The 25,347-nt window shown below is 37.3% G+C and overlaps 3 protein-coding genes across 3 annotated transcripts; 2 read left to right on the forward strand and 1 right to left on the reverse strand.

Annotated features, from left to right (window-relative positions):
* Window positions 1-6,660: 6,660 nt before the first annotated feature.
* LOC101293414 (protein FAR1-RELATED SEQUENCE 9-like) lies at window positions 6,661-7,517 on the reverse strand. Its single transcript, XM_004304722.1, has 2 exons — window positions 6,820-7,517; window positions 6,661-6,730 (listed from the first exon to the last, which is right to left on the reverse strand). The coding sequence occupies exons 1-2, from the start codon at window positions 7,515-7,517 to the stop codon at window positions 6,661-6,663; spliced, it is 768 nt and encodes a 255-aa protein (XP_004304770.1).
* A 9,961-nt stretch (window positions 7,518-17,478) lies between these two features.
* Window positions 17,479-19,287, forward strand: LOC101290964. The gene is made up of 4 exons (XM_004302039.1): window positions 17,479-18,298; window positions 18,401-18,433; window positions 18,520-18,663; window positions 18,843-19,287. The coding sequence occupies exons 1-4, from the start codon at window positions 17,648-17,650 to the stop codon at window positions 19,188-19,190; spliced, it is 1,176 nt and encodes a 391-aa protein (XP_004302087.1). The 5' UTR covers window positions 17,479-17,647; the 3' UTR covers window positions 19,191-19,287.
* A 761-nt stretch (window positions 19,288-20,048) lies between these two features.
* LOC101291253 lies at window positions 20,049-24,807 on the forward strand. The gene is made up of 10 exons (XM_004302040.1): window positions 20,049-20,224; window positions 20,606-20,693; window positions 20,792-20,896; window positions 21,038-21,115; window positions 21,872-21,927; window positions 22,637-22,694; window positions 23,466-23,591; window positions 23,706-23,801; window positions 24,196-24,267; window positions 24,379-24,807. The coding sequence occupies exons 1-10, from the start codon at window positions 20,118-20,120 to the stop codon at window positions 24,439-24,441; spliced, it is 849 nt and encodes a 282-aa protein (XP_004302088.1). The 5' UTR covers window positions 20,049-20,117; the 3' UTR covers window positions 24,442-24,807.
* The last annotated feature ends 540 nt before the right edge of the window (window positions 24,808-25,347 follow it).

A 25,347-nucleotide genomic window follows, 5' to 3' on the forward strand; every position in this document is an offset into this window, starting at 1 on the left:
TTTAATTAATTAAGATAGAGGTGTTTAGCAGTCTAGCACTCTCCCGGCCTCACAACATCACTCTTTCCCTGCTAATCTGGACTTTTGTGTTTTCATTGGACATGTGTTGTTTAATTTTCTGTATAAGACTTTGGACGTTGTTGGCTTGTTGCATTTGAACTTTTGAAGTTTTGATCTTGCTTGTTTATGCATTTGAAATTATATGATATTATGATGTGTGAAACTTTGAATGTGTTTGAACTTTGAATAGTTTGATAATTGATAGAAGTTTGGTATAGGCCCAAAAAAAGGATTTAAATGAGCTGGGTCTTTCAGTTTGTTGGGCCTCAATTTAAACTTGGTAGAGGCCCAATACCAACCGTACCAACCGTACCAACTAAGTTGGTATACCAACTTTGACGGTTGGTTTTGGTACAAGATTTTGCCTACCAATTTTAAGTTGGTTGGTACATGGTATTGAAAAATATAGTTGGTATACCTACCGATGCCAGCCCTAATTGTCACCCCACCAAATATTTTGTTCACCTCACATTTCAATTTTAAACTAAATATTTCAATATTAACCCCATAATCAAGAATTTTTGTGAAAATATAATATTAAACTAAAATCTATAAAATCCTAACAACAACAATTCTCTACATCTTTACATCGGAAAAAAAAAAACAATTTTCTACATCTTTCAAATCAGATTTGAAAATCACTTCAATCTTCAATATGGTCGTTATACAGTGTGGTGGGATTGTTCGTTCTTATTTTTATTTTATTTATGGCCTCAAATATAGTCTTTCATATATGTACATATATATATATATATATATATATATATATATATATATATATTCATAATCGTAAAGAAGGAACTCAAAAAAAAGATCGAGGAGAACATATATAGGATGCGGTTTAAGAAGAATGGAGGTCTGCATCAAATATATTGATGAGATATTTGTATATATTTTTAGATTTTATCAGATTCAGGGAAATAAAAGAAAGAAAATAAAAACCACAAAATTTAAGGACAGAATTGGAACGTTAAAGGTAAAATATAAGGCGTGGGGTGAACTAAGCATTTAGTGGGGTAGAAATAGCCACACCCATTACATAATTGGAAATTCTATTCCCTCAACCGGGTGAGCGATCAACCTCCGTTCTGTAAATCAATCGCGTTGAAGCAAAAAGGAACGAGCTAGGAGAAGAAGCGTATATAAACCCTAGAGGTCTCCATTGTCGGAACTTAGGATGGTTCGATTCGTATTATCTTTCATAATTTGAAAATTGAAGAACATTGTGAAGTTTATTAGTTTTTAAAAACTTATTAACGAGGATATTTGGTCACTAAGTTAAGCAATACCCTTTTTTGTGCAAGTGATACAAAAACTTATCATGACCAAACCTATGCCAGTAACTATTAATTATGTATTTGGTCACTGCGAATTGACTACAAAAATCTAACGGTGACAAGTCAAGTGACCAACGATCAATGATAATTGGTCCCTGATTCCATTATTTGACCTGGCAATCGTTGCTCGAGCACTCATTATCACTTAGTTTCTCGTTGTAGACGTTATAACATAAGCCACTCTTTCCAACAATGTTCATCCACGTAAATCACAGATTTGTCCTTAATTCCATAATCCGTAAGCCACTTGTCATCATCTTCTAAAACTCGCCCATCAAAATGCAGCAGCTCATACTGTCCCTCGTGCCCTTTTTCTTCTTCAAGTTTTTGTTTCAATTGCTTAACACTACTTAAGCAACCGACCTTAACAGTAAAGGTGTCTACACCGATCACAGTTATGTTGAGGTGCTCTTCACGATAGTTCAGCCTTGCTTGAACTGGTGTTGGCCACCATGGGATCACATAGGGGCAAATCCCCTCAGCGACCCAAGGCACTCCATGACTATTCTCAAATGGAATTTTCGCTGCTATCTCTAATGTTCTTTCACGAACATTGCACATGACTATGTATCTTGGCTCATCACTATATATATCGTTGTGTTCTAAATACACTATGTCCCCATGAATTGGGTGAAAACCTACTATGTGAAAGCTTGAGATGCTGAGAGGTTGTTTAGGAACCATCTCTGACAGAGAAGACAATTGATGAAGTAAACACCATTCTGGTTTGCCATCCACTTCATTTTCTTTCAACTCCCAAATAGCCATAGTATCACAACGACGACTATGAAAGGAAAACGGGCACATCTGCAAACGCCCTCGACAAACACCTATATGGAAATTGGAAGTACGCACGTCAGGGGTAGGTGAATCAATGAAACGACATTTATCAATGACATCACTAGTGCTACACATACTGAAGGGATCCAACTCAAAAAGAGAGCCACTGTGATTCAACCAATACAACTTTCCATTGCAAGCAACGCTTGGAGAGTAGAAGTTATACAGTCTTTGTTGACATAGTATACTAGATGACGGATACTCCCTCCATTCTCCGGTCTCGGAAGAATATATTTCCACATAAAATCCATTGTAATCTTGGTTGGGAAGTAATCGCACAACCTTGAACCTATATTCGGTGTTAAGCTTGATGATAGAGCTGTTGCTACTAGTACCATCTTCCTTGATATTGTAGTAGGGCTCACAAATGAATCCTGCCGATACTAAATCCCCGGAATATATCCGATGGGTGGGAGGAAGACGAATCCATTCCTTGGTGTAGGAATTGCAAATGTAGTAATCCCGTTGAGAAGTTTTAGTTGGCGAGCACAAGACTAAGTCATTATAAGTCGCTGACACATATAGACTATCGCCCTTCTCGGCATATTCATGTCCTTGAAAACAAGGGAGGAAGGAGAAAATGCTTGATATGTTGGCTTCTATCAGAGGAGGAGGAGGCTCTGATGACATGGTGAGGACTATAGCCTTATGCTTTGCAAACCTAGTAGGAATCATAACATACTGATTCAAAAGGGGTCTTTGCTGATCATGTTGGATGCGTAAAAAGCGGTTAATAAAATAAGGATCAGAGAGGAGGGTGCGCCAACGCTTCGATATGCACTTGCATCGGAAAATAACTTTGTTACGAGGGAGTCGACAAAAGATTTCAACCACGAGAAAGTCAGGAAGATTATCAATCGTCGATTTTGATGATCCCAGTGGTTGACCAATGTGGCTTCTTTTGGTAGCATGGATCATGGTGCTGCAAACTTTGTGTTTTCACAATCGGAATGGAGAGCCTTTTTATAATATGTACTTGCATTCCATTTCCACGCCCAATAAGGAAAAGTATAATAGAAGGGAAAACGATACTGATTAGGAATACATTTGTAATCAAACTTAGTATACACTCTTTTAAAAATATAGACATGCTGTGAGACTCTAAACCCATAATACCCTCGTACCATTCCTAGGCGGCAAACGGGCCGATAAGTACGAGCACGATACGAGCACATCACGTTAAAAATGGATACGGCACGGCCCAAGCCAGTTAACGGTCCGGCACAGCCCGAACACGTTATACTAATAGGTCGGGTCAGGCCAAGAAAAATTGGCCCGGCACGGCCCAAGCACACGGGCCGGCCAGTTAGATATACAATAGTTGTTTTATTTCTATAAAAATTAAGAAAAATTATCATTAGATTTGAAATTTAGAGATTTTATCCAATTCCACCTATGTTTATGTCATTAATATGTTTTCTAACCAAACATAACATATAATAAAGATAATCAATGTCACAATAATATAACAAGATTATGTAAAATGTTGTAATATCTTTCTTCATTCATATTTTATTTCCTAGTTAAACAAAAGTAATTTTTTACTACTCAAATTTAAAAAAATCAAAATCAAAATCAAAATCGTGTCTTAGAATGGGATGGCACGAGCTCGGCCTGTTTATTGGCACAGCACGAACACAGATCATCACAATATGGGCTCTGGCCATGGGCTGGATTGGGTTTAATATTTAAGCCAATGAGCTGGCATGAGCTCGACACGATAATAAATGGGCCGGTACAAGCACGGCACGAAGCATGATTATGTAAATTTAAATTTCCTACGTTAGCTTTCAATTTATTTTTTATTTTTTTGAGAATTACGTTAGCTTCAATTGCATCACCATTTTTGAGTAAAGAAGCTCCACCACCCAGCGGCTTTAACAAATACAGTCCCGTTCAGCTGGACCATAACTGATCAAGTGAAATTTGGTCAGTAACCGTTCGATCTGGGCTTACTAGGATCCTAGGGTGGAGAAATAAACAAGCTTAATTAAACCAAAACTTATGTTATGTATTTTTTTAATCACTCAATTATTAGTTTTTACCAAACCCAAGACGTCTCCTTCTCGTCTTCTCCACTTCTGCTCATCGTCTTTCTCACAGACATAACCAGCACCCAAACTTCTATCGCCGGAGAGGACGACTGTCGTGCCTGATTCTTCTCCTCTTCTCCGTCGTTTCCAAAAGACCCTCTGGAGATTAAACCAAACTCGTTTCGCCGGAGACCCAGACTCGTATCGCCGGAGATGGAAGACTATCATTGCCCGAATCTCCTCCTATTCTCCTCTTCTTTGTCGTTGCCCAGAAACCCTCAACAGATTAAACCAGATTGTAGGAGGATCCAATGTTACAGGTGTGGTAAGCAATCGTCAACCTTAATTGTTCATATGCTTTTTTAGGTTACAGTTGCTATGAACTGTGAAGTTGGAAACTTGAGGATTGTCAATATGGTGTTAATTGTGAAGGGTTCAAGAGTTTCACTCTCATTGGTTTTAGTTGATATCTAATTTTTTCAGTTAATCGGCAAATGTGGTATGTTGCATACTGTTTGTTGGTTTCTCAGATGGACATGAAAGTTATGTTAGAGATTTTAATGTACGCAGATTTCATTTGTCTTCAGCTGTAGATGTATACATAATTTGTTGTTTTGTCTTTAGGACAAATTGTTTAGTTTGCAGAGTAGAACCAATTGCTGTTGTTGCTTTCGAATGTGATAGTCATGCTCTCATGGTGCTTTTAGTTCTTGTTTATACTAACAGAACAAAATTACATTTATCATGTTATATGTGTAGTCCCCATGTTAGGAGGTGCATTTCAATTAGACAAAAACTAAATCCAAATTATAGCTACTAGATGATGATTAGGTGGGGTTTCCATTACAAGGATCTAATAGCATCAGGTGGGGTTTCCATTACAACTAAGGAGAAAAATGGGATGAAGCTAGCTTCCTTTCATCATGAATTTGAAGCATATAACCAATAGTATCTGATATTCTGATGCTTATTTCAAAAGGTTTATAGTTCTTGTTTGTATGTGATTGAAGTTTACCTGGTAATAGAATTCCAAATTAACATGCATGGTTGTTTACTCAGCTATTGATTTTCTCTGAAACATTTTGTTGCAGGCACATGGCGTAAACTTTAGCGAGAAATCATTGGCACTTATTTTACCATTGAGCTTGAAAACAAAGAGCAGGAGGCTAAGAAACAGAGTGTTGTATGCATGTCAGTATAACAAGCAAGTGTTGTATGCTTAAACTTTTTGTGTAAGGACACATATCTTCTTGTAACTGTGTAACTTATGTAAGGACATATGTGTTCTAGTACTCATATCTGTTATGATCTTATTTAGGTTTCTGTTATGAAATATGCGTAAAAATGCAGGAGTAGGATAGAGCACAAGAGCACAGGCAAAGGCTCAACTGAAAGAGAAGATAAAGTAGCGATGCAGGAGTAGGTGCTTAAAAATGCAAGAGTAGGATAGAGCACAGGAGCACAGAAAAAGACTCAACTGAAAGAGAAGATAAAGCAGCAATGTAGGAGTAGGATTGAGCATTGGAAAATTTGAATTTCTATGGTGTTTAGTGTTGTCTTGATACAATAAGAGAACTTCATGGTTGTAATATAAAAAACAAAAAATAAAAAACATGTTGTCTCCAGAGATGGAATATTTTGAGTTCCAAATACAGATTTTATGATTGTGAGTAAAAGATTACTGACGCGTATCAGAAAATAAACCAGTCTGCTTGACTGCTTCTATACATTGTCTTACCCCTTCAATCATTCATGTAGTACTGATCATTCAATATTCATGTATAAAAGTCGTTATATCGATCTCTCAGTTGTAGCATACAGACAAGCAAGTAAGCACAAAATTTATGCAGAAGAAGAAAAAGCATAAAATATCTAACATTTGAGGGACAGAGAGACAGGCCATGATGTACTTGTGAATCACATTTTGTGTCTCAATAACAATTGTCTCTGAAAATCATATTGAATCATTATGAAGAAAAACAACAACAAATCTGATCTCTGTGCTGAAGTAAAAGGAATTCTAAGATTCAATCACCAATCCACCTACTGATCAAAACTCACATAGACCAGAACTTGTTTGTCAAAAATTTAGAAACAAAAATGATAAAACTTCACATATGCTTCAAAAATGCTCTTCACTGAACCAAGGTCCAAAATGCATTAAGAAATCTCAAAACACAACCACATTGCTGAAGTCACTGTTAAGCTATAAACATCAAATTTCCAGAAACATGTATCCTTCTGTTACCTGCAGCTGCAAAAAAAAATACAATCTATGAATTCAGTTCTCAACAAGAAGCAACACCATGATTATGCATCAATTTGATCCAATTTCAGAGAAGTTTCATAGAGTGCAAACCATTCAAGCATCAAGTGGAACAACTTAAAAATTATAGTTCATCAACCAAATGATCTTGTTCACCCAATGCTTTGTCGACATCATCTTCTACGACCTTTGACCTAGAAAACATAAGATATATTTTAACTAAACAAGCTAACCAAAGATAGTAATAAGGTAAAATTTTAAATATATATGTACTAATACACACCTAACAGATGGGCATGTTTTTTTAGTATGTTTAGTACTTTGACATATAGAGCAACGTCTGACTTTTCCTTTCCTATCTCTCCATGATGTTAGGCATAATCCACTGCCTTTAGTCTTCACTTGAAAAGGATCCAGGAAACGATTTTCTTGAGAAGTTCCAGCTGTGGAATTTTTTGTAGAAGATTGCCCAACAGAAAGATTTAGCTTCTTAATTTGCTCCAATAGCCCTTCAAATGACTTCTTCACAAGTTCAGTCCCCTCAGTTGAAATAGCAGCCTCATCAATTAAGCTGGAAGCAATTTTGAACATACCATTGTGTCTCATTATCAATGAACTATCTGCACCATCTTGGCCTTGACTTGTTTGTTTATGAACTCTTGAAAACCTTGTCCATCTTCTCAATATATAATCTTTGGGCAACTCCATAATCTGTTTCAGTCGTAACAAAGCCAAAATATGTCTACAAGGGATACCTTCAAACTCAAACATTCTACAACTGCATGTCACTATGTTTGATACCTTATCATGTACAAGCGTCCGCATTCTAAGGTTTTTAGCAAACACCCTTTTAGTTTTGTAAACACAACGAATGTCATCCTCCATTACGACATCTACAAAATAGCCATTACCATCATGAAGCTGAACTTGAAAGTACTGAAAGTACTTTTTAGTATACAAATGAACCATTTGGACCTCCATTGGCATCCCTAGCTTTAAAATAGGTGTCTCATTCAAATCTTTATGGTCTTCAACCAATTCTTCATGTCTCTAATGAGCAACTGCCCTATTGAAACGTGTGGCAAAATCCATCAAGCTGTTTTCTTTACTACAATAACGCTTAAAGAATGCATGTTCAGATTCCACTCTCTGGCTGCTTGACATCCCTGCTGAAAAGTACTTCTTGACATATGCTGGAATCCACTTTTCACGCAACTCATACATCTTTCCCAACCATTCATTATCTGTTTGGTTTCATACCATCTTCAACATCAGGGATATATGCCATCTGGGTATCTCCTCGGAATAACATCAGTTCCTCTGATATAATTTCCATGTTTTCCATGGTGCTTGACTACGTCTTTCAAACTAGTAAAAGGTTTTAAAAGATCAATTATAAACAATAATCATTGAACTAAACAATGATAATATAGTATAAGAATAAACAAGGTAACTTTGTTACCTTTCAAAGAGAGCACAGCGAAGTACCTGAAGAAATAATCAACTTTGAATATATCTTCAATCCTTCTGAGTTCTAACAGACCTTTCTTATGCAACTTTGACTTCGATTGTCTTTGAGATACTGCCAATACAACATATGCAAAGTTAAATAAAATAATGGTCCAATAAGGTTGGTTTGTCTTACTCCTAAATTAGTACTAAGAAAAGACAGAGAAAAGAGAGAAACCATGCATGAGCACTGTGTCTCCTCTTCTCCAGCAAAACTTGTCCGAGTTTTTTGTTTCTGTCGTCTCCGGCGAAACGAGTTTGGTTTAATCTCCAGAGGGTCTTTTGGAAACGACTGAGAAGAGGAGAAGAATCGGGCACGACAGTCGTCCTCTCCGGCGATAGAAGTTTGGGTGCTGGTTATGTCTGTGAGAAAGACGATGAGCAGAAGTGGAGAAGACGATCGAGAAGGAGACGCCTTGGGTTTGGTAAAAACTAATAATTGAGTGATTAAAAAAATACATAACATTAGTTTTGGTTTAATTAAGCTTGTTTATTTCTCCACCCTAGGATCCTAGTAAGCCCAGATCGAACGGTTACTGACCAAATTTCACTTGGTCAGTTATGGTCCAGGTGAACGGGACTGGTAACAATAAAGCATTAAGCTCCAAACCTCTTTTATCATCACGCACCCTCTTGTTTCCTTCACGCCATATAATGCCACACAACCACCGCAAACCACATTCCAAGTCCCTTCCTTGAACAATTCCCATAGCCTTGAGACCTCAGTCAGCCTCCAACTCCGAATTGACCTTCAGTTTGAGCTATTGGAAGATTTACAGCCTTCAATCGCCTGTAAGTTTCTATTGGACAGTTGCAAGCTTCTGATGCAATTGGCCTTTTGGAGAACAGTCGAACACTAAGAAAAAATCACAAGGGGTGAAAGTAAATTTGCTTATCAAGATGGCTGCAATTGTGGAGCTTGCTGCAGGGAGTTCATCTGTTCCATTATTTCCTTTGTTGTATGACGGTGTTAGCGCGCTTGTCATCGAATCCAAGCAATTCAAATCCCATCTTGAAGAAGGGTATGAGGCTTATTGACAAGTTAGGAATTGGATTACCCAAATGTCAGAGTACATGTAGAAAACGAAATGGAGAAGGGCATATGATATGAGGCTTATTGACTTGTCCACAGTTGGTAGTTGAAATTTACTCAAGGGTCATTACAGCAACAAGCTTCTTGAATTTGATAGGTCTCTCACAAATATGTTGTTCAACACTTCAACCTAATACTGCAGGGAGTAATGATTGGACAAAATTTATTGTTTAAGGTAACCTCTGTAGAGCAAAAGTTGACTCGAATTGAGCTGCAACTGCAAGATAATGCACAAAATCATAACGCACTTGGTGGTAGTGAAACTAGAGCTACAGTATCTCATTCAAATTCAATAGAGTGGAGCCGTGGAGGTAGGGAGCCATAATGGCCCTAAAGAAACCCAATATTCATAGACCATAAATTTATGAGGATAATAGAGCAGAGGTCCCAACTATCAGTGAAGAAAGAGTCTGAAAATGGTCGGTCGGAGTGAGTTATTTTCACATACACATGGTGTGCAACAGTTGAAAGAGGCTCAAAGATTATGAAACTGCAAATGCTCATCCTCCAATTGCGCATTTTCAGATTATCCAGTTTTTTTTATCAGATGGGTCACGAGGTAATCATATCTGTCACTGGATTCTTCTCTAAAACAATCTGTGGATTTGTTTAAGAAGCAAAGCATGAGATATATACATATAAAATTCTGAGTGATACTTCAACTTCTAGAATGATACTATATAGATTTGCAAATCGGGAAAACTGCGGTTACATCTGTATACTACTGTGTTTGGTTCAACTTGTTGCTCCCTCCAAGTATGCACGCTGACATATCATAGCAGATGTGCCAAGCAACTAGCAGAAGTTAAATGTAACACCTACTACAATTTCACATGGGAAGTACCATGAGCCTCACTTCTGTGGTGTTTAGCTCCCTTAATGTGCTTCGGTCATTAAACACAACCCTGCTAGAGTCAGATAGAACAATCCTTTCCACTGCAACAACATCCGCTTGAACAAGTATCATGTAGCTTCTTATTGCGCTTTTGACATCTGCAATGGTTGAGAGCTCAGAATCAACTAAGACATCAAATGTCTGATGCTCCTTTCTAACCAGCACTGTGATCCTCCTATACCCAAATTAAAATTGCAGAATGAGCAAATCTGTTGAAGCTGATAATTTAAAAATGAGAGCATACTGGAAATAAACCATACCCATACTGATCTTGATTTAACAAGCTGTTTGCCCACATCTCTATTGGGGTGAGCTTCCCTGTGCTTGTTGATGCAGCACTGCTTTGCTTTCTTTTCTCAGCTCCTTTAGCTTGTTTTCTTTTCTGAGCTCCTCTAGCTTGTTTTCTTTTATCAGCTCCTCCAGCTTGCTCTTTGCTTTTCCTTTCCATCGGCAGTGATCCATCAGAACTAGTTAACTCGCTCACATGCATGTCCATCTTATACGCAGAATCATCAACACCTCCCAGCATTCTATATCAAATCCAAATTTCATTTATGTTCAGCCAAGTTATAAACTTGATTACCAGAATGCAAGTTTGAGTTGCCTTTTACCTCTTTTCTTGCATACGAATGAAAGTCTCTTGGTGCTTGAGGTCTTGTTGGAATTGGAAGTGCCTGCTGTAGAACTTGCATCAACTTCGGTTGAACTTAAATGGGTAATCATATCATAAAATTATAGCCTCACTAAAGTATTGGTCTGGAGCCATACCTATACTGAATAGTCTCTTCTTCTGCTTCGTTCTCATAGCTGAAACAGTCCATTGGACCCAAACCAAGAAAGGGATCTTGGTGTTGCTGGTCAACCTCCAAAACCTCATTAACATGATCACTCGCAATCACAATTGAACTGCTAAAAGCACCAAACAATCCCAATTTAAAATTACGACTAAGAACAGAAATCCAAAATTAAACAATGTGGGTGGACAAAAAATACCTTTCTTGTTCGGGGAGCTTGGGCAGAGTAACAATGTCTTCAAGCCCTTCCCATATATCACCACCATTACCATCATTGTCATCCATCAGTGAAATGCAACCCAGAATCTAAAATCAAGACGAATATTGATTAGCCATTGTTATCAGCCATATTGCAAAGCAAATCAAAACCTGGCATTTCAAAATCCATAAACCCAGAAAAATAGAGCATTGAAATGAAATTCAGACTACACTTTCAAGACCTGCAACTTCAAAACCCATAAACCAAGAAAAACAGAGCATTACACTTGAAAAAACCAAGATCTTGAATCCTAGACTTGCAATTTCAAAACCCATAAACCCAGAAAAACAGAGCACTACACTTGAAAAAAGAAGAACTTGAATTCTAGACCTGCAATTTCAAAACCCATAAACCCAGAAAAGCAGAGCATTACACTTAAAAATACACAGAACTTGAATTCTAGACCTGCAATTCAAAACCCATAAACCCAGAAAAGCATAGAATTGAAATGAAATTCAGACTACATTTGGAAAAACTAGAACTTGAAATGAACAATAATGCAAGACTCATCAAGAATTCACAGAATCTAAACGAAATTGAAATTCAAGATTCAAAATTGTCACTTTAATGTTTGACAAATAACGATGAAGAACAGGGGATAAAGAACATAGCTTGAAACCAGTACCAACAGTAATACACGAACAAATCAATGCACAAACCCAGAAAAGAAACATACCCGAATTGAGAGTCTCAGTAGGAAAGAGAAGAACTGGGTAGAATGGAGAACAGGGTACAATGACGAACAGGGGGCTTTATCCTTTTACACAACCGACTTCCGAATTGGGCAGTAACTAATATTAAGTAACAAGTAATTCAACAAGATCAGGAACAAATTGAAGAACAAGTGGAAGAAGGAGGAGAGGCAGAGACTTATAGTGAAAGCAGCACTGCTGGAAATGAAAGGCTCAGTAGTTCTTGGACGTTTGAGAAGGACTGCCTCTGTTATTTGTTGTTGTTTGTTTGACAAGTAAGGTCGTTACATTTATATGCATAAATATAAATCGAATAAATTTATTGAGTGAGGCATATTATCGAACAGGTGGTGGGCATGGTAGTACCCTCTGAAATTGGTGCACATTCTCTAAGGTATCGCCTGCTGAAACTCCATTTACGGCAAAGATAGGTCCTTTAGCATCCAAGCCCCTCACCGGAGCTAAAGTGTCGACGACCAGAAAGGCTCGGATTCCGCCGGGATTTACAAGCTCCGAGGAGGCGCCTGTCATGGGCAATCAACGCCGACGAAGAGGGGACTCGCCGCCGGAGGAGAAATGTTGAATCGGCGGCAGATTTGAGTGCCATATGGCCGTGGGAGAGTGACACACAAAGTTGCCTCTTTTGATTTTCCGATTTGAAAGATGACCGTAGGGAGACTTTGAGAGTTGGTCAAAAATTATCAAATCTATCTGATCAGATTGGGGGACCCATCAATGTGTCTTTTGCATCATAAATGCTCCAAGAAAGGCAACAAGACAAAACAAGGTTATCCAAGGGCTTGTGGCAAGCACACGCCTTTTCCTTTTTGTTTTCAAATTAGATAATCGGAAATTGTTCCCTCACATCCGTTATGTAAATCGTTCGCGTTGAAGCAGAGAGGGACGAGTTAGGAGTGTATATAAACTCTAGAGGTTGACATTGCCGGAGCTCGGTGGAGGTTCAATTCGTATTCTCTTTCATAATCTGGAAATTGAAGAACATTGTGAAGTTTATTAGTTTTTAAAAATGTGCAGCTTAAAAACTTATTAACAGGAATATTTGGTCACTAAGTTAAGCAATACCCTTTTTTATGCAAGTGATACAAAAATTTATCATGACCAAATCTATGCCAGTAACTATTAATTATGTATTTGGTCACTGCGAATTTACTACAAAAATCTAAGGATGACGAGTTTAGTGACCAACGATCAATGATAATTGGTCCCTGATTCCATTATTTGACCTGGCAATCGTTGCTCGAGCACTCATTATCACTTAGTTTCTCGTTGTAGACGTTATAACATAAGCCACTCTTTCCAACAATGTTCATCCACGTAAATCACAGATTTGTCCTTAATTCCATAATCCGTAAGCCACTTGTCATCATCTTCTAAAACTCGCCCATCAAAATGCAGCAGCTCATACTGCCCCTCCTGCCCTTTTTCTTCTTCAAGTTTTTGTTTCAATTGCTTAACACTAATTAAGCAACCGACCTTAACAGTAAAGGTGTCTACACCAATCACAGTTATGTTGAGGTACTCTTCACGATAGTTCAGCCTTGCTTGAACTGGTGTTGGCCACCATGGGATCACATAGGGGCAAATCCCCTCAACGACCCAAGGCACTCCATGACTATTCTCAAATGGAATTTTCGCTGCTGTCTCTAATGTTCTTTCACGAACATTGCACATGACTATGTATCTTGGCTCAGCACTATATATATCGCTATGTTCTAAATACACTATGTCCCTATGAATTGGGTGAAAACCTACTATGTGAAAGCTTGAGATGCTGAGAGGTTGTTTAGGAACCATCTCTGACAGAGAAGACAATTGATGAAGTAAACACCATTCTGGTTTGCCATCCACTTCATTTTCTTTCAACTCCCAAATAGCCATAGTATCACAACGACGACTATGAAAGGAAAACGGGCACATCTGCAAACGCCCTCGACAAACACCTATATGGAAATTGGAAGTACGCACGTCAGGGGTAGGTGAATCAATGAAACGACATTTATCAATGACATCACTAGTGCTACACATACTGAAGGGATCCAACTCAAAAAGAGAGCCACTGTGATTCAACCAATACAACTTTCCATTGCAAGCAACGCTTGGAGAGTAGAAGTTATACAGTCTTTGTTGACATAGTATACTAGATGACGGATACTCCCTCCATTCTCCGGTCTCGGAAGAATATATTTCCACATAAAATCCATTGTAATAAAATCCATTGTAATCTTGGCTGGGAAGTAATCGCACAACCCTGAACCTATATTCGGTGTTAAGCTTGATGATAGAGCTGTTGCTACTAGTACCATCTTCCTTGATATTGTAGAAGGGCTCACAAATGAATCCTGCCGATACTAAATCCCCGGAATATATCCGATGGGTGGGAGGAAGACGAATCCATTCCTTGGTGTAGGAATTGCAAATGTAGTAATCCCGTTGAGAAGTTTTAGTTGGCGAGCACAAGACTAAGTCATTATAAGTCGCTGGCACATATAGACTATCGCCCTTCTCGGCATATTCATGTCCTTGAAAACAAGGGAGGAAGGAGAAAATGCTTGATATGTTGGCTTCTATCAGAGGAGGAGGAGGCTCTGATGACATGGTGAGGACTATAGCCTTATGCTTTGCAAACCTAATAGGAATCATAACATACTGATTCAAAAGGGGTCTTTGCTGATCATGTTGGATGCGTAAAAAGCGGTTAATAAAATAAGGATCAGAGAGGAGGGTGCGCCAACGCTTCGATATGCACTTGCATCGGAAAACAACTTTGTTGTGAGGGAGTCGACAAAAGATTTCAACCAAGAGAAAGTCAGGAAGATTATCAATCGTCGATTTTGATGATCGTGGTGGTTGGCCAATGTGGCTTCTTTTGGTAGCATGGATCATGGTGTTGCAAACTTTGTGTTTTCACAATCGGAATGGGGAGCCTTTTTATAATATGTACTTGCATTCCATTTCCACGCCCAACAAGGAAAAGTATAATAGAAGGGAAACCAACTGATCCCGACTCTATCTCACGTACAATTCCTCCTATTTCCTGCATTTCATAGTTATTCTGTGTTTACATTGTTGATAATGTTCATCTTCTTTTTAGTTGATAATTGTAATATCTTCAACTCACGTAGTAGTATTCTTTGTACTGTCGTTTTCAATTTTGACCCAAATATATACCTCTAGTTGTAAATTTAAGCCCCTATTATCAAGTCATCTTTAACTTGGTTTGTTTAATTTGCCTCCAAAGAGTAGAAAGTTAGAAACTGATATCTACAACATAAGTATATAGTATAGGGTTTGACATAACAATGACAAAAAAGAGGGGTTGGGATTCACAAAAATCATCTTGAAGTCACTAGATGCATGTTTACTTACATGGAATGAAATTGAAAAGTGAGAGAATCATTCAGGCAGAAGAGAATTCTAGCGTTTACTTACACATAATGGAATTGGAATGGGTGTGGGTCCTATCTCCTTATAAGGAATCGATTCCTTGACAACCCTGAATTGTAATACCAAGAGGGAGGTGGGATTAGGAATGATACCATCAGGAGTGAACTTTTATTCTGAAAATACCCTCTTTAATTTCATATGCTAATAATATTGAGGAATTTGTTTAAGATGCTAATAATTTCTAAAATTTTTTCTTTTTACTTAAAGGTCTTTTTTTATATGCTAATAATATACTATTTGTGGAAGTTGTTTTTTTTTTTTTGGTATTAACTAATATGTATAAATGTATGATGCCCTAATTTTGTTGTTCAACCTTTGCAACTTGCGGTTTGAGATACACCCAAAATGCTAGTACGTACTAGGTCTAAATGATTTTGATAAATCATGGTAGAAGAGAGTTTATTAATATGTAACCACATAATTATAATTAATACACTAAATAGAAATAGTCTGTTTGGTTTGTTGATTATACATAACTTATCAACTAAGACAACGACAAATAAAACTAGATCAACATATAAGGAAAATTGTGTTGAGAGTGATCGAAATATGTAGCTTATATTTTTTTTTCATGGGTATTTTAGTAATTAAAATAGTAATTAATTACATTCTTGTTCTAATTCTATGTGGTAAGTAAACAACTCAATAAAATTGAAATCTCCACATACTATTCCATTCTGTCTCTCATTCCTTCCGTCTTTCATTCCTGATCAATTACATTCCAAGTAAGTAAACGTGCCATAAAAGTTCTTGATGTGGAATGAGAGTACTTATTGAAGTCCAGTTGAAAAGATTCAGCGGTTGGCAGCAAAATTAACCTATATCACAATGTGACATCATTTCCGATACTTTACAACAATCGAACTTCCACAACACCATTACACACTCGAAACACATTTGAAACAAGCCAAAAATCTAATGTAGCCACAGACTACATGTGTTTTCCATCGTTGGTCCGATTGAGTTTTGATCAAATTTGAGCACGTACATCAAATCAAAGTAATTGGAATCAATCTTTTCTGCATCAAACTTCATAGCCTCCAGACGCTTCATCGTTTGATGCTTTGAAGTCCGATCCTTGACTAATCTAACGCCAAGTAAGAGGGTTACTACAAAATCTAACGCCGGTTAAGAATTTGATTTGAAGTCCGATCCTTGGACTGCAGTTTTATTGAACGATGAAGCACAGTAGAGTATCGTTGAAGAAGCATAAGTTTAGGCACTTAAGCTGCAGAAGACGAGTAATATAAACTTCGAGTGTGCAGTGCACCAAACTCAAGCCGGCAACTATATTCCGAAAGGTCTTAGAGAGACACTCTATGCAACAAAGTGATTTGAACGGTAGTCTCATAAGGATGTCGAAGATGACATCTTTCGGTAGAGCCATCAATGTTGAAGGCTTTCTCTCAGTCTCGTTATCATGTCTTTTTATCGAAAACATATGAGCTTTCAACAAACATAGATGTTTGCTGCATATGTCTGAAAGAAAATTTCCCAACTTCATAGCCAAATATTTTTTTTAACGGACCAGAGAATCATTAAAAAGAAAAGAAAGTCATATCTCCTAGTACATAAATAAAAGTAAGTCCAAGCTTGACTAAAATTCGTATTTCCAGTCTGACTAGAATTTCTTACTCCTAATTAGTATAGGATTTACTATTTATAAGATATAAAAGGCACTTGGGTAAAGGGTAAAAGCCCAAAGGCCCATAGCAAACTGGATTAATACAAGAGGAAAGCACAAACCTCTCAATTTCTCCGATCTATGATGAAGAACAGGGCATGCCGAACCTCTCAATTTCTCCCAACCAAGGTACCCACTAGCTTTTACAATGCGAAATTGTCATATTTTTCCATCTAAATTATGTCTGATAATCAAATTATCATAAAAGATTGCACCTTTATGTGTTTTTAATCATACCCAGATAACTATCAGTTGAAAGATTACATCTTTTGGTTTCCCTGATAGCTAACATGTATAGAATTGGAATATGACTTTTAAGTTTGTTGTCATTGTTTGTTTGAATCGTTGTTATGTTATAAATGAATTTGATAATTGAATTGGAATCATAAAACTTTACAAAGAAAATTACCCGGTAACAATCCCAATGCTAAGTCCTTGCTCATTGTGTATCAAGTTTCTCAATTTGTGTTGTTTTGTTAATTAATCTATCAGAAGCATGAGAAAAGAAGCAAGCTGAAGAAAAAGGAAAACTTGGGAAAGAAACAGAGAGATAAGGGTGAGTTCAGCTCAGGGAATCGAAATGGCGGGGTTAGCTATGAGGACAGAATCAGTGATTTGCCGGATGGCATTCTTCTTAGTATCTTGTCTTGCTTACTTTTAAAGGAAGCAGCAACCACTAGTGTCCTTTCAAGGCGGTGGCGGGATCTGTGGGCTTCTGTTATGAGTCTTAACTTTGAAGATGAGAAGAATTCGAGGGATTTCAAGGAAGTGAAGCCAAATATACAACACAGGCAACGCCGTAGTTTTGTCAGTATGGTGGATGCTGCCGTGAAACAGCATACAGGCCTAACAATTGAACGGTTCAGGGCTTGCTTTTTTCTAGATCGTCGCTTTGCACAATCCATTGATGAGTGGATTGAGTTTGCCGTGAAAAAGAGGGTGCAGATACTTGAGCTGGAGTTTTCAACAGCGAATTATAAAGATAACTATACATTTCCCCATGAACTACTAGGTCTTGCTAAAGGGTCTACGCAAAAGGACTTACATTCTGGCATCTCAAGTCTGCACTCATCTGGTTGTTGTCTGGGTTTCAAGTCACTAAAAGTTCTTACTTTGCGACATGTTAATGTGGCCGGAGAAGCTCTTGAGAACTTGTTAATGAACTGTCCAGTTGAAAGATTATCAGTGGTGGCAGCCAAAAATTTGGTCGATCTAAGAGTTGTTAGTCCACCAATCACATGGAAGTATTTGGCAATAGAAAAATGTCTTGACCTCAAAACCATTGAGATCTGTAATGCTGACATTGTTTCATTTACTTACATCGGAGTCGGTATAGACCTGGTTCTGAGTAATGTACCATTGCTTACTGAGGTATCCATCACTGAACTCGAGATTAGGAGCAACGATTTCTACAATTCTATAGCTATATCCGTAGAACTTCCATTCACCCAACTGTCATGCTATCTTTCTCAGCTGAAGTGTCTCACAATGGATATCAGTGAAGTGGTAAGTACATATGTAATTATGACGTGCTATGTTCTTTTGTTCTTCTTTCTGGAGTATAATGTTCCTTACTGTTGCTTCACTTTCAGGTCTACAATCAGGATTATGTGTTCCCTATGTTAGCAAATCTCAAGTGTTTGGAATTAATATGTGAACCACATTATGCGTCTGCTCTTCGTTATTTGACTTCTTTCATGAAGGCATCTCCTTACTTGCAGAGACTTGTGTTGAAGGTAAAAAAATTTACTGCTGCTATTCATACTTGGTAGAATTTATACAAATTCTCTTCACACTAATTTTGAAGAAACATTAGTATTAACACAAAACAAATGGTCAACCTTTCTATGTATTTGATAATGCTAAACTGCTGATGGTTAACTTTGCTGTACATTAATATGTTTCCTTGATGCAGATGAATATCTACACATCATGGTTGGAGGAGATGGGAATAGGAAAGACAGAGATGGAGGAGATTGTGACAACAAAGCAACTGGAGAGTGTTGCCAAATGCCCTCACGATGAGCTCAAAGTAATAGAAATAGTTGGGTATCGTGCTCGTAGATTTGCTGCTAAACATGTCATGCTCTTGTTAAAGAATGCCGTTGCACTGAAGAAACTTGTTATTGATCCAGTCCGGCATCGGTCTAGAGGGCTGAGTATGGTGAAGGAAATTATTGATGAGGAAATGAAGGCAAGAAATCATGCTGTGAAACACCTTAAGAAATATGTTCCCTCAACTGTAAACTTTGTATGCCTGTAATAATTGATTCCAAACCATAATGTTTGTGCAAACAAGCTCGAGTTGAGAATAAATGGTCTTTCCTTAGAAAATAAAATGGATCTACATTCTTTCTCTCATGCTTTTTGGTTGTTGTTGTGAATATGAGATTCTAAACATAAAATCTGGATCAAATACATTCTTCTGCTGTGAACCTGTGATTTGTTCTCTTGTGTAGAAAGGTTAACCAGTAGTTGATCAATCTGCCTTATGCTTCTAAATGTGTTTAATCAATGGTGTCCTCTATGCTTAAAAATCGAGCATACAAATTGTACAACCTGAGGCTTTGAGAACTTGGACATGCATGATTTCTCTGCTCCCATGCATGGTTCCCCACACCAGTTCCGGGAAGTGTACTCCAAATCGATATATCCACTATCTAACCAATATTAGCACGTCTATTTATCGTCACTCTCGTATTTCTTACAATAAGCGTTAGCGATATTAAAAAAACAATTAAAACTCTTAACACAAAGATAATCTTGAATGAAATAATTTTTTGCGACTTCGCCTATACGCTCAAGTGCTCAACTATGGTGCTCTAGAAGCTTCAAAACGGTATAAATCTATGTAGTCACCTCTACCGCCACTTTGGTGATTGAAAGATCAATGGCAAGCTTTAAACTTTATTATAAATTCCCAAATGTAGCTTTTAATCCTTAAATATATCTTAAATATATGTACCTTATAAATTTATGGAGAACTTGGACCCCTCAGTTTTTAGTATTTAGTATTTTGCCCCAATAGGTTCGCGGCATTGTAATTTCCCCCCTCTGTTATCCTAAAACCCAAACTCCAATTCCAATTCCAAACACATTCCCAGTTTCACGTCTTTGATCTCAAAGCTCAAAACTTTATAAACCCTAAACCCACTAGTCCAAAACCCACCTCAATTCTCTACCAAAGCTAATGGCTTTAGCAATTTCCCATGCTCTTCTCTGCCCCAAACTGCAGTTTCCCCAAAGAAACTTCCGCCCTAAAGCTCCACCCCTGAGTTTCTCACCTCCCAATTTCAGGTAATCAAGTTCACTTTCGATAAAGTTCACTTTTTTATGTTCTGGGTTTTGTTCAAATGCTCAAATTATGTAGCTTTATGTTAAAATGTGGTTGTTTGTTAGTTTTTGGGTTATTGGGTTTGTGAGGTTAAGTTTACTACAATCATGCAACTACATTGTTAAGCTTATTTGGTTATTTATGGGTTGAAAACTTGAAATATATACATATGTAGTTGTTAAGGGTAATCTGTATGTAAAATAAGAAGTTGGTAGATAGTGTAATTGGGTTTTTAGGAAAATTGGACTACAATTATACAAGAGCTTTGTTCAGGTTGTTGGTTTGTTTATGCTTTTAATGTTTTAAGTATAGCAACAGAGGTTTAAACTTATCATGTTTTCTAGAGCAATTCCGCAGAATAGAAGGATAGTGTTGGCTGCTGCGTCTGCAGCTGGAAGTTCTAATTCGGACAGCGGTTTAAATCCGTATGAGGTAAGTTTGTTGTATTGTAGACACTTGAAATTGGTTTTGCAAGTGACTGAGGGGATCTGATTGATGGTTGTGTATTTGTGATTTTTTATGTTTATCAGATTCTCGGTGTGAACCCGATTGAGGGGTTTGACAAGGTTAAGGAAACATATAAGAGAAAACACAAGGAGGCCATGAGCAACGGTGACGAAGAAGGTGCTGCTACAGTAGGTTTCGTCTCTCTGTCTCTCTCTCTCCTCTCTCTGTCTCTCTCTCTGTCTCTCTCTCTCTCTCTCTTTCTCTCTCTCTGCATATATCAAACATGTAGTTCCAAACATCACGATCACAGTATCATATTCTTTATGCAGCTGGAGAAAGCATATGACAAACTCATGATGTCACAATTAACGAACAGGAAGAAAGGCATGACATTTGGTTCTTTCAAGGTACATGCACTGAAGTCAAATTTTGTAGTTCTGATTATGTTGCAGTTGAAGTTACTTATCAAAAGAGAAAGCAAGTGGAAGTTGTAGTTACTGCATACAATTGAATTTCCACAACTGGCTTAGTATTCAATAATATTATGGGCACTGGCTATTTGAGTTACCTTTCTAGGATTAGCTACCATAACATGTTGGGGTTTCTCTAGATTTTCATTTGAAGATACTTGCCTTATCGAAGGTACCGCGGAATAGCTAGGGAATTGGATCTGGAAGAGATGTTCAATACTAGTCACTGAATAAAGATTTATAAACGTGGCCAAAATATTCTTACGCAGAAACTTGTATAATAGATATTTTAAATCTGATGGGGGTCAGTTAGAAATAAGATAGAGTGGTGAAGTAAGAGCTCACTATTATAGTTATTTTCTTTGCTTGCTAAGATTTCAAACTAGGAACTAATTGGTTCTCAGAGTACCCTGTCAAGATGCTCTGCTAACTTTTTATTGAAAAGCTTTTAAGAACTACATTTTGCTTGTTTCAGATATCACCTGTTTTTGAAAGAGCACATTTTCCATTTCCTTTCTATTTGGATGCTTTCAAAATATGCTCTGTGAACAGTTCTTAATTCTTTTTTACAGATATCCATATTGTTATAATAAATGAATGTCGCAGTTATCATATCAGCCACATTTTATCAGAAACAGATTATTATATCGGCCTTAGATTGAATACTTCTATTACTTTTCTTTTAAATTTCAGGTTTCGAAGGATATAAAATATGCTGATAAGCAACCGATTGTACCGTGGGGTCCTAGGTTTGTCTATTCTTTTGATCATGTGATTCCTAATGAGTAGCATAACCAAAATATACTGCTGATTATATCGAACTTTAATGTCTGCTGATTCTTGTTCTTCTGTTAAGCTTGTACTCTATTGAATGAAGCATAGAATTAGGTGCCTTACCTTCCAGCTAGTGGCAGTAGAAAGTGGACGGGGTTTGATAGATCACTCTTCTATTGCCCATTTGTTTTGGATACGGCACCTTTTTATGTGCTGTCCTCAGATTCCATCCATTCGTCAATTGTACTGGAATGGATGCAGATCCTTCCCAATTAAGTAGACCAGATGAAGTTGACAAGACTGATTTACATAGTTGCTTTTGAAACCTATTCTTTACCCATTCTGCTTTAGACAGGCTGGCACTTTTACATTGTAAATGCTAATGTGACAATACCAAGCACTAGATAGATACTTAAATCGTGATAATACTGGTTATCTTCCCAGAACAAAAAATGAATTTATAAGGATGATTTCGATGCATATTCTATGAACTGAAAGGCTTCCTTTTCATTCGGCATTGGCATTTGTCTAAATATGACTGGCTGCATGCTTTTTCTCCATTAAGCTCTGAAATCCTCTTTCTTCCATTTCCTCCGTATATGATGTATCAACTGCTTTAAAAGGATATATGTCCCCTTGTGGTGGCGTTGTATGCTACTATCTGAACTTCTTATATGCTTACAGGTTCACCAAGTCCAGTGGACAAGATATCCGTATCAATCTGGCAATTTCTGCCGTATTTGTAAGTATTCAAGGAATGCTTGTTTATCTGCATCCTTCTCTTTTTTATTTGTAAGAATATTCTGCACTGAATTAGATGGTGGAAATGCTTTATATATTAACTCCCAAGCATAGTTCCACGTGTCCATGAATAACCAATGTAATTGTACTCTCCGTTCAACAGAAACAGAATCATGCTTTCACTAGGTTCGGCCTTTGTTTACTTATCTCTAACGAGTACATGTACATGGGGTCTTTTTTGCAATTACTCTTTCTATAACCAATGTGACTGTGTTAAGCTTTGATTTCACGAAAGGATTGTGAGGTGGCATGCATCCACCAACCATTTATTTATGTGATTTTGTTATACAATGTGTGTCCCTCTTATATAGATAGTTTAGTCTATGTGGAGGTGATGTAAATTTGTGGACGCTCATAAGAACTTTCATCTTTGGAGTTTCCAGTTAAAAGACCATCTGATCTACGGCATTTAATCTACACATTGTTAGAACAGGCTGAGTTCAAATCCTGTGATGGTTATTTAGTTTGTTTAAAGACTGGTTATGATTTTGTTATGCAACATTCAGTTGAAGAGCTGAGAGTTACCTATTGCATATGGTCTGATATGTATTGTCGTACTTATGTGATAGTTTCAGTAGGCAATATTCTCTAAGCACAACATATGTAGTGGAATAATCTAATTTTTCACGTTTCTCTATCATTGTGGTTCTTTATTTCAGTCTATATTTTTTCTTCTTTACCCCTCATTGTTTGCTCATTTTCTATTTTCCAGGTAGCTTGGATTGCTATTGTGCGCAATGCTGACTATAAACCACTCCAGTTTCTATCCTTTGCCTTCGTTTATCGCATTTTTGAGAAGTTGAAATCCTTTGAAGGACCTGTAACTCCAAAATACACTGTGAGTCATATTGTAAAACATAGATTTCCTTAACCAAAATCCATTTTGCACACCATTTGCAGAAGTTATGACAAGCTATATCGTGAAAGTCTTATAAATTACTTCATGACGCAGGAAGATGGTGAGGAAGTGGGGAAGGGACTGCAGATGGGAAAACGGCTGCTTCGTGCTCTTGGACTAGTCTTTGGCTGTATTGCTGTTGCTTCTCTGGTATACCATCTTGTTTTAATTTTTGGTGCATCTAGAATTATGTCGATAGGTCATGTCAGTTTAGTTATGGATTATTATGTGACTTGATGGTTACCACATATCCATAAAGAAAACTATGCATGCCAATCAATCAGGCATCACTCTTTTCCATATTTCTGTACGTAACTGGATTGATGGTCACCACATTTTCGGGGAGAAATTCTAAAGAAGCATGCCGTTGTCAATATTCAGTGAACTTAGCTTAAGTCTGCATAATAGCTCCGAAAAGCTTTCAGTCTTCGTTTTACTCCATATCTTTGTACTTATCTTTCATTTCAATTCCTTTTCTTTATGTTTTTCTCTGGGCCTGGTTCTTCTTTATGTTTTCACCAACAGCGGTGTTAATTCCTTGCAGGGATACACTGGTTCTCTGAATGTGATCGAGTATATGGCTAGTTACGTTCCTGCTATTCTTTACAATAATCAGGTATTGACAACTACCGTGTTGGCATATGTTTTTGATAGAATTCATTGTTTCTGGCAGATTGTATATGAAAATCTCTAAATTACCCTGAATCGAATCTGCATGTTGGTGCAGGAATTGATAATCACCTCAGTAACTTCAGTCATGCTCTACATTATGGCATCATATTACAGGTGATGAAACCTGTTTATAAATCCTGGGGCACATCCAATGAGTTATCAGTTATCATAAGCGTACAACGGATGCTAATCTCTATCAACTTCAGCTATTTCGAAACAAGAAATCACTCTTGCAAGCTGAAATTTTGGGAGGAAAAAGTTTTGAATTCAGTTCTATCAGTTTGTAAATACCAACTAGTATGAAATAATAAGCATAATCTTTTTCTTAGATGTCATCGTTTTATGTTCCTTAATGTCCAAAAGGGACACAAGGTTAAACTCTATGGTAGGAAGGTGTTTTAAGCACCGCGTTTATCAACTTCTAAAATTGTAAAAGGATGGTATGAGAAACATGGAGCTCAGAATGGTTCATCATTTCAACAAGAAAGATATTAAGCTTATTAAGCTGTATCGAATACTCCCTCTAAATACCATGTTTCTTAACAGTCGACGCCTACTAGAATTTATCTTTTGCTTATAAGTTCATCTCTACTATAAGAATCCGAGCAGGTTTGGAAATTCACCAAATTGTGTTATGTCTAAATTATCCTTAGAAAGTTAACTGAGACAACAAAATTTAGGGTTATTATAGTAAGAAAAAACAAACAACATAAATAAATAGAAAGAGATAATCATGGAAGATAAATGTGGATAGAATTAGATAGTGGGAGCACAAGATTGAAAACTGTATTCCACTTGAGAAAACAGATAGATAACCGTGAGTCACTACTCCTTAATTTCAAGTGATTTTGTGAGACGTGCAAACATGCACAGGTAAATGCTAGTATATTAGAAATCAAGCAAGACGATACATCACCATAATGACACGTTTACTTACTCTTAACGTGTATCAGAATATAGAGACTTGCGCTCACTAACACAAAACTTACGAACTTATTTCTTAGCAACTCGGGGCTCAAACCCC

Source organism: Fragaria vesca, linkage group LG6 (assembly GCF_000184155.1).
Source record: "Fragaria vesca subsp. vesca linkage group LG6, FraVesHawaii_1.0, whole genome shotgun sequence".
NCBI classification, from domain to species: Eukaryota; Viridiplantae; Streptophyta; class Magnoliopsida; order Rosales; family Rosaceae; genus Fragaria; species Fragaria vesca.

What these genes read in the sequence shown, in the direction of transcription:
- LOC101293414 (XM_004304722.1), bottom strand. Translation starts at nt 7,517, where the DNA reads ATGGAGGTCCAAATGGTTCATTTGTATACTAAAAAGTACTTTCAGTAC. An exon ending in AAAACATGCCCATCTGTTAG is followed by an intron (nt 6,731 to 6,819) that starts GTGTGTATTAGT and finishes TATGTTTTCTAG; the next exon opens with GTCAAAGGTCGTAGAAGATG.
- LOC101290964 (XM_004302039.1), top strand. Translation starts at nt 17,648, where the DNA reads ATGAGTCTTAACTTTGAAGATGAGAAGAATTCGAGGGATTTCAAGGAA. An exon ending in ATGTACCATTGCTTACTGAG is followed by an intron (nt 18,299 to 18,400) that starts GTATCCATCACT and finishes TATCTTTCTCAG; the next exon opens with CTGAAGTGTCTCACAATGGA. An exon ending in CAATGGATATCAGTGAAGTG is followed by an intron (nt 18,434 to 18,519) that starts GTAAGTACATAT and finishes CTTCACTTTCAG; the next exon opens with GTCTACAATCAGGATTATGT.
- LOC101291253 (XM_004302040.1), top strand. Translation starts at nt 20,118, where the DNA reads ATGGCTTTAGCAATTTCCCATGCTCTTCTCTGCCCCAAACTGCAGTTT. An exon ending in TGACATTTGGTTCTTTCAAG is followed by an intron (nt 21,116 to 21,871) that starts GTACATGCACTG and finishes TTTAAATTTCAG; the next exon opens with GTTTCGAAGGATATAAAATA. An exon ending in ATTGTACCGTGGGGTCCTAG is followed by an intron (nt 21,928 to 22,636) that starts GTTTGTCTATTC and finishes ATATGCTTACAG; the next exon opens with GTTCACCAAGTCCAGTGGAC.